Source organism: Cyprinodon tularosa, unplaced genomic scaffold (genome assembly GCF_016077235.1).
Source record: "Cyprinodon tularosa strain WSP-4 unplaced genomic scaffold, ASM1607723v1 ctg70, whole genome shotgun sequence".
Classification (NCBI taxonomy): domain Eukaryota; kingdom Metazoa; phylum Chordata; class Actinopteri; order Cyprinodontiformes; family Cyprinodontidae; genus Cyprinodon; species Cyprinodon tularosa.
This window is the reverse complement of record NW_024039452.1, coordinates 2,754,025-2,766,229: the sequence shown is the minus strand read 5'-3', so window position 1 is coordinate 2,766,229 and position 12,205 is coordinate 2,754,025. Positions and strand designations below refer to the sequence as shown.

The window sequence follows — 12,205 nt, the reverse complement described above, 5'->3', positions numbered from 1 at the left end:
CTGCAATATATTTTGGTTACTATTGGATAGATGATGCACAGACAGACACAGGAGACCTCAAAAAAACATTGGAGGTTACTATATAATTATATAAATGTACTCTTTATTAGATATTTTCCAAAAAAGTTAGAAAATTTCCATAAAAAACAAAATCCTGTACTAAAATCTGTGTTTTTTCTTCGTTATCTTGAACACCTATATTTGGCCAATCATATATCAACGGTCATCTGTCAATCAATTTTTTTTCGGTCATAGCATCTTGATTCATATACGCTACTATACGCAACGGTTGAAATCAGAAATCAGAATCCTTTCCCATTGAGTTGCGTCCCAGTGTTCACGGGGATGGACGTCTGTGTCATCAGCAGGCGTAGAGCTAACAGAACTGGCAGCGTTGCGAGGCAAGGGCTCAAATATGTACGGCTGGAAGCCTTCTACACCAAACCAAGCTTCTGCCGCCCTGGTGTCCTCTTCCACAACATCTTCGTCCCGCTTTCCTCCTCTAAATAAAAAATGGACGACAGAGGAGACTCATCCACGACCTCCGACACTAAACTCTCCTCCTCTTGCATGTTTCCTCTGTCCATAGCGTTCCTTGACAGTGTCGTTCCTAAGTCACCAATTTAGTACTACTTGGTCCCAATGGAATTTCCCATTGGGAACATACTAGCACTAAGTTGCTAACAGGTTAGCGTGATGCTTCCGACAAACCGGCCACAATCAGACTTCCTTGCAAACCTTCCGCCACAACAATCCTGCCCCCTTGATAAGCAACCAATCACAAAGTCAGGCACCGCTCGGAAGAATTCAGAAATGCAACCGTTGGAACATCCGCTTCCCTACGACTTTAAACATTTGGTTTGACTCAACATGTCAAACACTTTTTCCTCCTCCTTGCACCTTCTTCTACTGAGCCTATGTTTAAAGTGAATTTCTCCAATGTGAAATCAATGAAGTCTATCTTATCTTATTCAGTTCAATTCTGTTTATTTATATAGAGCCAATTCATAAAAACATGTCATCTCAAGGCACTTTACAGAGACTATTCAACTACCGGTAGATCATACAGTCGGATTGGTTCAAAGTTTTCTATCTAAGGAAAACCAGTTGATTACATCGACTCATTGACTAGAAAGGCAATCCATTACAACAAGCATGCTTGTAGCGACAGTGGAGAGGAAAAACTCCTTTTTAACAGGAAGAAACCTCCAGCAGAACCAGGCTAAGCGTGAGCGGCCATCTGCTGAGGCCGACTGAGGTTTTATCTTAGCCAACACGCAATCAAGGACATATTCTGGACTTGGCCATCAGCAAATGTCTAAATATTTCCTATGTTTCTGATGTTGCCTTATCAAACCATTTCTCTATTTACTTTGAAACCATCTTTACAACTGATGTGATCACCAAAATAAATGTTATAAGAAAGTGTGTCATTTCTTATAATGTCATTGTTTATCATAACTTTAATGGACAGCACAATTAATAACTTTACCAGGGCTTATCCTTCTCCTTCCACTTTACCCTGTAACTCAGTAGTTAAGCTGGTTGATAGTTTCCATTCTAAAGTTGCAGACATCAGTTATTCCATTGCTCAAGTTAAAGTAAAAGAGAAGATGAAATCTGCATGGAGAAGTGATCGAGCAGTGAGAAAAGAAAAAAAGGAGTGCTGAAAAGGCGAACGAAGGTCGAGAAAAAAATGGATTCCAGGTTCACTGTGAAATCTACAGTATAAAGAGAAATGTCAGATATAATTTACAGCTAAAAGATGCAAGAGAATATGTTTTTCTGAGGTTTTAAACAAAAGCATCAACAATGCTGGCGCCTCATTCGCTGCAGTCAACAGGTTAACAAACACACCTATGTACAAAAAAAAAAGGCCTGCAATGACTTTGCGAATCCCTTTACTAGCTACGTTTACATGGACACAACTAATCGGATTGAAGGCCTGATCAGATCAAAAATGTTTCATGTAAACATGTCAGACTGAAGATTCTAATCCGATTCGGTCCGATCGGAAATAAATTTAATTCCGAAAGAGAGAGGTGGTTTTTGCCGATCGCCATTCCGATTGGCGTCCATGTAAACACCCATTCGGATCTTAAGAGTAAAATAATCTTCACTGCGCATGTGTGCGACGTAGAGAGAGGTGGTTTTTGCCGATCGCCATTCCGATTGGCGTCCATGTAAACACCCATTCGGATCTTAAGAGTAAAATAATCTTCACTGCGCATGTGTGCGACGTCAGCGTGACGTTTTTCCGCCTTGTCAACAACAGGAAACCACCGGTCGCTCTCGCTCTCGCTGTGAACAACATGGCGGGAGGAGTCTAGGAACGCCGACTTATACACTCAGTTTAATTAAAAGCTGCAGGAAGCAGGAATTTATCCTCCTCCTCTTCCTCTTTTCTCTCTCCACAGCCCACTCGCTCTCCCACGCCGGTTCAATCGCTCATTCTCTACATTTTCTCTCGGACATTTCGCTGCCAAGCGCTTTTTTCCTCCTCTCTCCGTTTTTCTTTCCGCTCGCTCCGAGCGCATCGTTTGTCAGGCCTCCCAAAAACCAGACGCAGACAGAACTGCCAAGTTTGGCAGGAAGTTCTGCGCATGCTTAAAAGATTTAATCTGATCCAACGCTTGGTACATGTATACACACGTCATGATCGGATCATTTCATTTAGTGTCCATGTAAACGGAGATTTTGAATTTCCGATCAACTAGAATAAACTGCAAACTGCAAAAGATTAGAAGAAATAAATGAGCCGGTTCTGAGGTCCTTATTCTACGTTCACACCACAAGCAGCAGAAGCAGCTGGTTTACATGCAAAGTCGATGGTTGACGCGCATCTCGGCGCCGCAAAAGGTCCTGCTGTGCGTTATGAACGCAGCATTACACTGACTCCCTGTAGCTCAGATAATAAACTTTAAAATGCACCATTAGTCTTTAAATCGCTGAATAGATCAGCAGCTCAATCCATAACAGATCTAATGTCAGCGAACCACTCGGGTCTTCTAGTTCCAGCCTACTCCGTCCCCCCAGAACTAGAAGCAAACATGGAGAGCAGCATTTAGTTCTTATGCTCCACTGATCTGGAAAAAAACATCCAGGAGACTGAAAAAGTGCTGAAAGCCTGAATTCTTTGAAGTTCAACTGTTAACCGAGGTATTATTAGTTTAAGTTTGTGGTCTGTGAGGGATTTGCACAAACCAGCCAGAAAACCACTGAAATTTTTCAAAAAAAAGTCTTAATTTATTCCAAAAGTTTTCAAAAAATGATAAACTGGGCCCAAAAACAGAAGTCAACAAAACAGAATTCAATTCAGGCTTTAACATAAAGAACTCGAGCACAAACTGACCTCGAGGGAAACTTAAATAGCGGCTGATCAGACCACTGTTGACACACAAGGGGGGTAACTGACTAACAAACTAATAAACAAATAAACTTAATTAAACAGATAAATACTGGCCAGACACTAAATACCTTTTAAATTTAACTAATTAACAAAATTACCCAAACTAAGAATATTTAAACAAACGATAAACTAATTTCTCTTCCCATTACAAATGGTTTGATCCGCTGATTAGCCTGCAACCACCAATTGAGGAAAACTGTTTTGTTTTACTACCTGCTTTTATCATGTTTGCTTTTCTTTTCATTTTATTTTTCTTGTATTTTAATTTTTAATCCATGTAAAGAAATTTGAATTGCCCTTGTACTGAATTGTGGTACAGAAATAAACTTGCCTTAATTTAGTTTTTAGGTGTTTGAACGATCTTGCCACGCCTACTTACCTGTGGGAGTAAAAAGCAGAGTGGGCGGGGCCTTCTCTAAAACTCCTCCCCTCATTAGACGCTCCTTCAGTTTCTGCGTTCTTCAAATCCCAACATCAGTTTGACCTTGTTTGCTTTATCAGTTCTTTTTGTGTTTAATCTTTAAGCTCTTATTTCACTTTGTATGTTTTTTCCTTGCAATCCATTCTTTTTAAAATTATCTGCAGCGCTTTTTTTTTATTATGTTGTCTTTTCTAAAGTCTTTTTGTCTTGTTTTTTTTTATTTCAGAAAGATATTTGTGTTTATAAATACCTTTACTATATGCAGTCATAGGTTTACGGCTGAAAATAACGGGCTACTTCTGTAATGGCTTGACTTTTATGGTCATTGTAAAGCATAACACAAACTGTGGCGATTAAATCCAAAATCTGACTTCCCCATCCTTAGCTTTATTGCAGAAACCATCAAATTTAACTGAAGGAGTAACAAATTTATGGGTGGTTTATCTTTACGATTCAGCTGCCACCCAAATAATCTTGTTTTTTTTGTTGTTGTTTTTTTAATGCCTTGTTGTATAATCACTATGAGCAATTCACAAGCGCTTCCCAACCAGATAAAGCTACATTTCTTCGTACGTATTTGTTGATTTCCTTTCTTCTGTAAAGCAGACTCTCATATCTATGGCTGCTTTAATAGGCCGTAATAAATAGACAGCAGCCACCTGAAGTCTGTGGGTTGTTTTTTTTTTATATCAGGGCTTCCTCTTTGTGTGGGTAGCGTGCTACCAAGCACCCGCTGCATTTCATTAGAGGCTAATGAAGGGTTGCTTTGGTTGACCCTGGAGGATTCCGGTGGAAAGATGAATATGTTTATAACATTTACTCTAGGAAGGTGAAGTGAGTCAGGAGCTGCAGAGATGTCTGTTTGTGTTTTTTTTGTTATAATGGCCTGATATATTCAAAAAAAAAAAAAAAAAAAAGGGAAGTGAGAAAGAAACTGAGAATGTTTGAATCTCTACACAAACTCAGTCAGGCTTGATTTCTATCTTGATTTAAAGTAAAACGTTTTATCCAAACCAGAGTGCATGATGAATTCCTCCTCACTTGACAAAAATGTCTAACGAGCGCTTTTCTTTCTCCCCCCCCCCCCCCCCTTTTGTCTGCAGTTCTGCTGGCTGAGCCCATAGAGAACGAGTGCATGGAGGGGTTGACGCTGAAGATCACCGATTTCGGGCTGGCGAGGGAGTGGCACAAGACCACAAAGATGAGCACGGCCGGCACCTACGCCTGGATGGCCCCGGAGGTCATCAAGTCCTCCACCTTCTCCAAGGGCAGCGACGTTTGGAGGTGAGTCAGCTTAGAAGGACCCCCATTTTAAAGGCATGGTGTCTAAGCAAAAAAAAAAAGGCTTTGAAATTGAACATTTAAACCGAAAGCGCTTCCTGGATGGGAAGCGAAACGTCTTCAAACGTTGGAATAAAAGTCCAGTGGTTTGTTTTTTTTTGGCTATGATCTGGATGACTGAGAATCTTCACCAGCATCATGGAGGGGAGGTTCAGATTCTACCTAAGGGGGGAGAGATTGCTGTTTTCTGGTTCACCGAAACCTTAAAAAGGCTGATATGTATGGAGTGAATTTTGTGCCATTATTATTGCACAACAAATGCTTTCTAAATGGAAATTGAAAAAAATCCAGAAATGAAAGATTGTAAAACTTCTTTATTAAAAAAAGGTTCTAAGAGTTTTCAGATTTTCAGAACTTTCAAATGGTCTTTTTTATTAATTTTTATTATTTTAAAAATCTATATATTTAACTTGTCTTTTTCAGTTTGAGTTTTGCAAATTGCATTTTACAGATCACATTCTCTTCACTTTTGGGGGCGGGCTTTCCTCTGGAGGGAGGAGTGAAGATGCATTTGTTTTGGTCTGCATGGAAGCTAGCAACAACATTTTCACTGGTAAAGAGCTTAAAATAAGAAATGGGAAAATGTAAAATGCAGCTTAAAAGAAATGCATTTAGTAAAACTCTATCTGAAGTAAGAGAAATTAAGAGATAGAATTTCTTTATTTGCTTTGGTAAAATCTTTTGGAAAAATTAAAGTTTTTAAAAATACCATTTAAAATTAAAATTGAAATACAATTGAAAACATATAGTATTGTTTACTCCTAAAACCTTTTTTTAATTGAAAAGCTATTTTACAGTTTCATTTCTTGATGTCATTTTTTTCAGCTTTTCATTTAGAAAATATCATCTTCGTTTTAACAAAAAAGGAACAAACTTCACTCCATAGGCTCGCCATTTCCTATTTGGGTCGATGTTGAATTTTTATGTTATTTTGCAACGTAAAAAAAACAAAACAATTTACCTTGAATATTTTTATTTTACGAACAAATAACAACTACTAGCTAACACGATAAAGTCAGTAAACTTGCCCGATTACAACACATTTATTGAAACCTCGATCCATCACTGAACCGGTTGTCTGTGTTGGAAAATTCAGATTTCTCTTATTTCTTATATTGATTTATGCCATTTACTCGCTATAAAAGTTTTTTACCCAGTTTGTTTCACCTGCAAGGTCTCTAAATGTCTTAGTAAGGGGGTTTGTAAGCAAGGCATACTTATTTCCATAACAAGCCAGCTTCTTTCCTCAAGGTTTATTCATAACATCTTACTGTTTAACCAAAGTGTCTGTAATTTGTTTTGATTCTGACTACTTTCCTGTATTCTAAGTAAGGGCGAATGAATGCTGCCCAGATCAGAACAGGGCTGATTACCATTCAATGATAAACCGTTCTCTCTTTGCAAAGTTAAATTAAAGTGCAGACTGAGCGAAATCCATCGATCTCTGTTTATTTAACTGGAGTGAATAGTTAAATACTTTTTTCCCGGGACAGTTGGCTTTCTAACTATAGTCCCTTTTTACTGCAGCCACATGTAACATCAGCCTAAAATAGCATCACCTAAATGCATCTTATTCGCATTTTCTTTTTTTTTTTAATTACATTTTTTTAAGTTTGTTTAAATCTGCTTCACTTTCGGATGGATATTCGGCTAATGTCAGGATTGCCAGTGGCATTTTGATGTTGAAGGAAGTGGGTGTGGTAAAAATCAGAAGAAGGCAGGGTTCCTGCGGGTCCTTAAAAAGTCTTAAAAGGCATTGAATTCTTCAAAATAAAACTAATTGGTATTAAAATGTCTTAATTCAGTCTTTCGTAGGTCTTAATTTTTAAAACATCATAAGTAGGATTATTTTTATTACGATTTATTTTTGTAATCTAAATAAAATGTTAAAATTGACAATTTTTTATATATTTTTTTTCATAAAAAAAAAATAACGCCTCGCCATTATTGGTTCCGTCCCGATAGAGGAACCAATAAAAGCGTTGTTGAGGATGTTTGGGAGATGCACCATTAACTTTTTGTCTGGAAAATATGAGCAAGTGTAAATGTAACCAAAATTGTCTCCAGCCAAGAGTTTTCTCCATGGCTAAAACCAGGGAACATACATGAGGCTCAGTGGATTTATGCAAGAAGTCATTCAAGCTCAGAACGATGGGAATTAAGGCAGTGGAGTCGCATGCGAAGCACGAAACACAAAGCGTCACAATGTAGTTACGGAGAAACAGCCGGTATTTCTCGGTTTTGTTCCACCCTTGTCTCTGCAACGCCTCCACTTATCACCAAATCAAACATACTAAGAAAACCATACAAAGAAAAATAGCTGCAAAAAAGACTTAGCACTGGTTATGTTGTGGCTTTAAAACCCGATTTGTTTTGTTCCCTGCCAAAACAAAGTTTGTGAATTCAGTTAAATAATTGTTAAAATATTAGGGATGCACGATATTGGGATTTTGGCCGATATCCGATATGCTGATATTTCAAAACTCATGTAGCCGATAACCAATATCGATACCGATGTTAAAGCTGGACAAAAATACGTAGTTATTGAAAATAGCAGTTTTGTTATCTATTTCTGACACTTTGAAAAATAATATACTCAAATATATTTTCATATGCTGATGTCAAATTGATTTTTAAAAACGCGGTATCGATCTATTTTACTTTCAAAATCTCATGAAATTTCATCGTTCTGTTACAAATTCTCGTGATATTTTGCAAATTCTTGTGAGATTTTGTTAGTAAAATAGATCGATACCGCGTCAATATATCAGCATATAAAAATATGGCAAAATTTTGTGAATTTTCGGGGGATTTCGTAGCATAACGATGACATATAGCAATATTTCATTAGTAAAAGAGATTGATATGGTGTTTTTAAATAGCAATATATCAGCATATGAAGATATTGGGATATTTTAATGTATCAATATTTTTTCCCTCGTCTTTAGAAGTTTTTAAGTCTGTAAAAAAGAAGTTTTTGAGGAAGAAGAAGAAGTAGTGTTTTTTATATTTTTTTTTAGACTTTAGAAACTCAGAAGCTGATCAAATATCGGGTTAAATATCGGTGGGGTGGCCGATGTCCGATATTCAGTTTTAAGGCCGATACCGATAGGGGGCCGATTATATCGTGCATCCCTATGTTTAACCAAAGTGTCTGTAATTTGTTTTGATTCTGACTACTTTCCTTTATTCTAAGTAAGGGGGAATGAATGCTGCCCAGATCAGAACAGGGCTGATTCCCATGCAATGAGGGCCGTATGATAAACTGTTCTCTTTGCACAGCTAAAATAAAGTTCAGACTGAGTTAAATCCATCGATCTCCGTTTATTTAACTGGAGTGAACAGTTAAATACTTTTTTCCCAGGACAGTTGGCTTTCTAACTATAGTCCCTTTTTTACTGCAGCCACACGTAACGTCAGCCTATAATGACGTCACGTAAATCCATCTTATTCACATTTTCTTCTTTTTTATGACAATTTTTTACGTTTGTTTAAAATCTGCTTCACTTTCGGATGGAAACTCGGCTAATGTCAGGATTGCCAGTGGCATTTTGATGTTGAAGGAAGTGGGTGTGGTAAAAATCAGAAGAAGGCAGGGTTCCTGCGGTTCCTTAAAAAGTCTTAAAAGGCATTGAATTCTTCAAAATAAAACTAAAAAAATTTCTTAAATCAGTCTTTCGTAGGTCTTACTTTTTAAAACATCATAAATAGGATTATTTTTATTATGATTTATTTTTGTAATTTAAATAAAACGTTAAAATTGACAATTTTTTATTTATTTTTCTATTAAAAAAAATAACGGCTCGGCATTATTGGTTCCGTCCCGATAGCGGAACCAGTAAAAGCGTTGTTGCGGCCGGGACATTTGGGAGATGCTCCATTTACTTTTTGTCTGGAAAATATGAGCAAGTGTAAATGTAACGAAAATTGTCTCCAGCCAAGAGTTTTCTCCATGGCTAAAACCAGGGAATGTACATGAGGCTCAGTGGATTTAGTGCAAGAAGTCATTCAAGCTCAGAACGATGGGAATTAAGGCAGTGGAGTCGCATGCGAAGCGCAAAACACAAAGCATCAAAATGGAGTTACTGAGAAACAGCCGGTATTTCTCAGTTTAGTTCCACCCTTGTCTCTGCAACGCCTCCACTTATCACCAAATCAAACAAACTAAGAAAACCATACAAAGAAAAATAGCTGCAAAAAAGACTTAGCACTGGTTATGTTGTGGCTTTAAAAATGATTTGTTTTGTTCCCTGCTAAAACAAAGTTTGTGAATTCAGTTAAATAATTGTTCAAATATATCTGTCATTTGTGTGTTTTTAGCTTTCTTCCTGTTTGGGAAGCTTTGAAACATTAGTTCAGTGGTTTATGTTAAAATTAACCTTTGGGTTAAGTTGTCGCAAGCAGGTTTTTTTTGTTTCTTGTGAATTTGGTCTTAAATTTTTATTTCAAGTGGCATTAAAAAGTCTTGAATTTAACTTGCCTTATTCTGTAGGAACCATGAAAAGGATAGAGCATATTTTTATATAAAAAATCTGCATGTTTGAAAGTTGAACAGTTCATCTCTGGGTAAATTTGGTGACACATTTCCACACAGTCAGGCCTGCTTTTAGTGTTTGGTATCAAGTTTCAATATCTAACTTATTCTCTCTCTGTTTCGATCCCTTTCTCTCTAATTCTCCTTATTTATGATGATCCAAAAACATTGAAATCCAAAACATTTGAGCTGCTTGAAAAATGTCTGCAAGTTCCAGTAACAATCACCTGCTTCCAAATACGACATGAAATAATCCTGATAACTCAGGAAGTGTTTAACACGGTGACAGTGGGCGACACAAGGTGCCGCCTGTAAGACTCTAACCAGTTCCACAGCAGAAACAAACGGATCGGGGATTAGGGAAATTACCGTCAGCGATAGTTTTAATTTCACTAATCCACATTGATGGGAAAGCTATGAACTTTCCTGCTCGAAAAATCCTGCTGCTCCCTGGGAAAAGCCTCAAGACCTGTATGGTCTGGTTTAAATATCGCAACTGATCTCATAATTATAGATGTTAAGTCAAATTGATCCGTTTTTTTTTTTATTTGAGTCTGAGTTTAGCTCTGGTTTGTTAAATAAATATGACTTGGTCCCACCCAGAATCTATTAATAACAGCTGAAGATGATCAGAATAGAAAATTAAAATCAACAAAAAAGATAATGACCTCCAATTAAAACTCTGCTTTACTGCTCTGCAGGTTTGTCCTCAAAACGATGAATGATGTTTGCATGATGCAGATGATACTTTAAGTGGTAGCAGGAGCTAAATGCAGCAGCGCAAAGGCCTTGAATTAGATGCTACCCCAGATGTAGGGACCCTGAACACACAGCTGGGAGCTTCTAAACCGTGCAGTACCGTTACGGTGTCCTCCTGCATTTCAAACGCCTCATAGTCAGGATAAAGCTGATCTACTTCTGAGGAATTTGGCTCTTTCTTAGTTGAGACATTCTTAATCGGACTTTTCTTTGTTTAAGGATCTTTTAAAAATGTTTGTGCAGATGCGGGAGTCTGTTTGTAGCAATTAAAAACGGCTTATTTCATGGTGTGAAAATAGCATTTGGCCCCTTCCTGATTTCTTGTTTGTCTGCATGTTTGTCACACGGACATGTTTCAGAAAATTAAGCCTATTAAAATTAGGCAAAAAAAACACAATAAGTTTTTAAATAAAGGTTTTTATTTTCAAGGAAGAGGAAAAAATCCGAAAATATGTCCCTGTGTGAAAAACGTATTGTTCCCTAAACCTAATTACTGGTTTTGTTCGTTTTTAGCAGCAACAGCTTCAATCAGGAGTTTACCATAACTTGCAATGTGTCTTTTCCAGCGCGGGAGGGATTTTGGCCCACTCATCTTTGGAGGATTGTTCAAATTCAGCTACACTGGAGAATTTTCCAGCACTGGCAACAAATTGAAGGTCATGTCACGGCATTGCTCACTGTGGCTGCTTCTCAATAGGAGAACTTGTGCGTTGTCATTTGCTGTAGACCAAGAACAGACAAAGTCCCCGGATGTTGTTCTCGCACCTCCCTATTTACCCAGCATGCATCAGAGCAGACTGGTCCATTCTTGAGATTGACTGCTGTCCCAGCATGCACTGCGGCAGCAGCAGCTTTAATTGAGTATTGCATTAAAAGTTCTCTTTTCTGTTGCCCGTTGTTCAATAAAGTTCCGTTTTAAGATCATTTGAGGTGAGAACATTATACTTTTAAGCATCAGTATATGGCCTATTTACTGATTTAATACGTAATAAAAAAAAAAAAATTCAGAAGTTGAGAGGACCGTGGCAACCAGCGGACCTCATGCCCCCTTTCCTGTCTGCCCACTGTACAAAAGAACCAGGCACTAGTGCTGCAAAAACCTAAAAAAACTCCCAACATCAAAGTTTTATGTTTACTTTTCATCTTTTTCTTTATTTTATTGTTGTGAAATGATTAACTGAGACAAGCACACAGAGAAATAAAAAAAAACAGGCTGCAAAGTTGTTGTTTTGTTTTTTTTTAACTCCACCCTATTTGGTACAGAAGAGGATTAGGGGCACTGAAAAATAAAAAAAAAGTTAACTGATTTTTAAATTTTATTTCAGTTTAGTATGGGGAAAAAGTCAGAATTCTGACTTTTTTCTCAGAATTCTGACTTTTTTCTCAGAATTTTGACTTTAATCTCAATTCTGACTTTTTTCTCAGAATTCTGACTTTAATCTCAGAATTCTGACTTTTTTCTCAGAATTCTGACTTTAATCTCAATTCTGACTTTTTATCTCAGAATTCTGACTTTAATCTCAGAATTCTGACTTTAATCTCAGAATTCTGACTTTAATCTCAGAATTCTGACTTTAATCTCAGAATTCTGACTTTTTTCTCAGAATTCCGACTTTAATCTCAGAATTCTGACTTTTTATCTCAGAATTCTGACTTTTTTCTCAGAATTCTGACTTTAATCTCAGAATTCTGACTTTTTTCTCAGAATTCTGACTTTTTTCTCAGAATTCTGACTTTAATC

The 12,205-nt window shown here is 37.2% G+C and overlaps 1 protein-coding gene across 1 annotated transcript in view; it reads left to right on the top strand.

Moving 5' to 3' along the window:
• Window positions 1-12,205, top strand: part of LOC119772143 (mitogen-activated protein kinase kinase kinase 11) — a 78,393-nt gene that overhangs the window by 30,465 nt on the left and 35,723 nt on the right. The window contains exon 2 of the mRNA XM_038268449.1: window positions 4,934-5,114. Within this exon, the coding sequence (XP_038124377.1) occupies window positions 4,934-5,114 (181 nt within the window). The remainder of the gene's footprint in view (window positions 1-4,933; window positions 5,115-12,205) is intronic.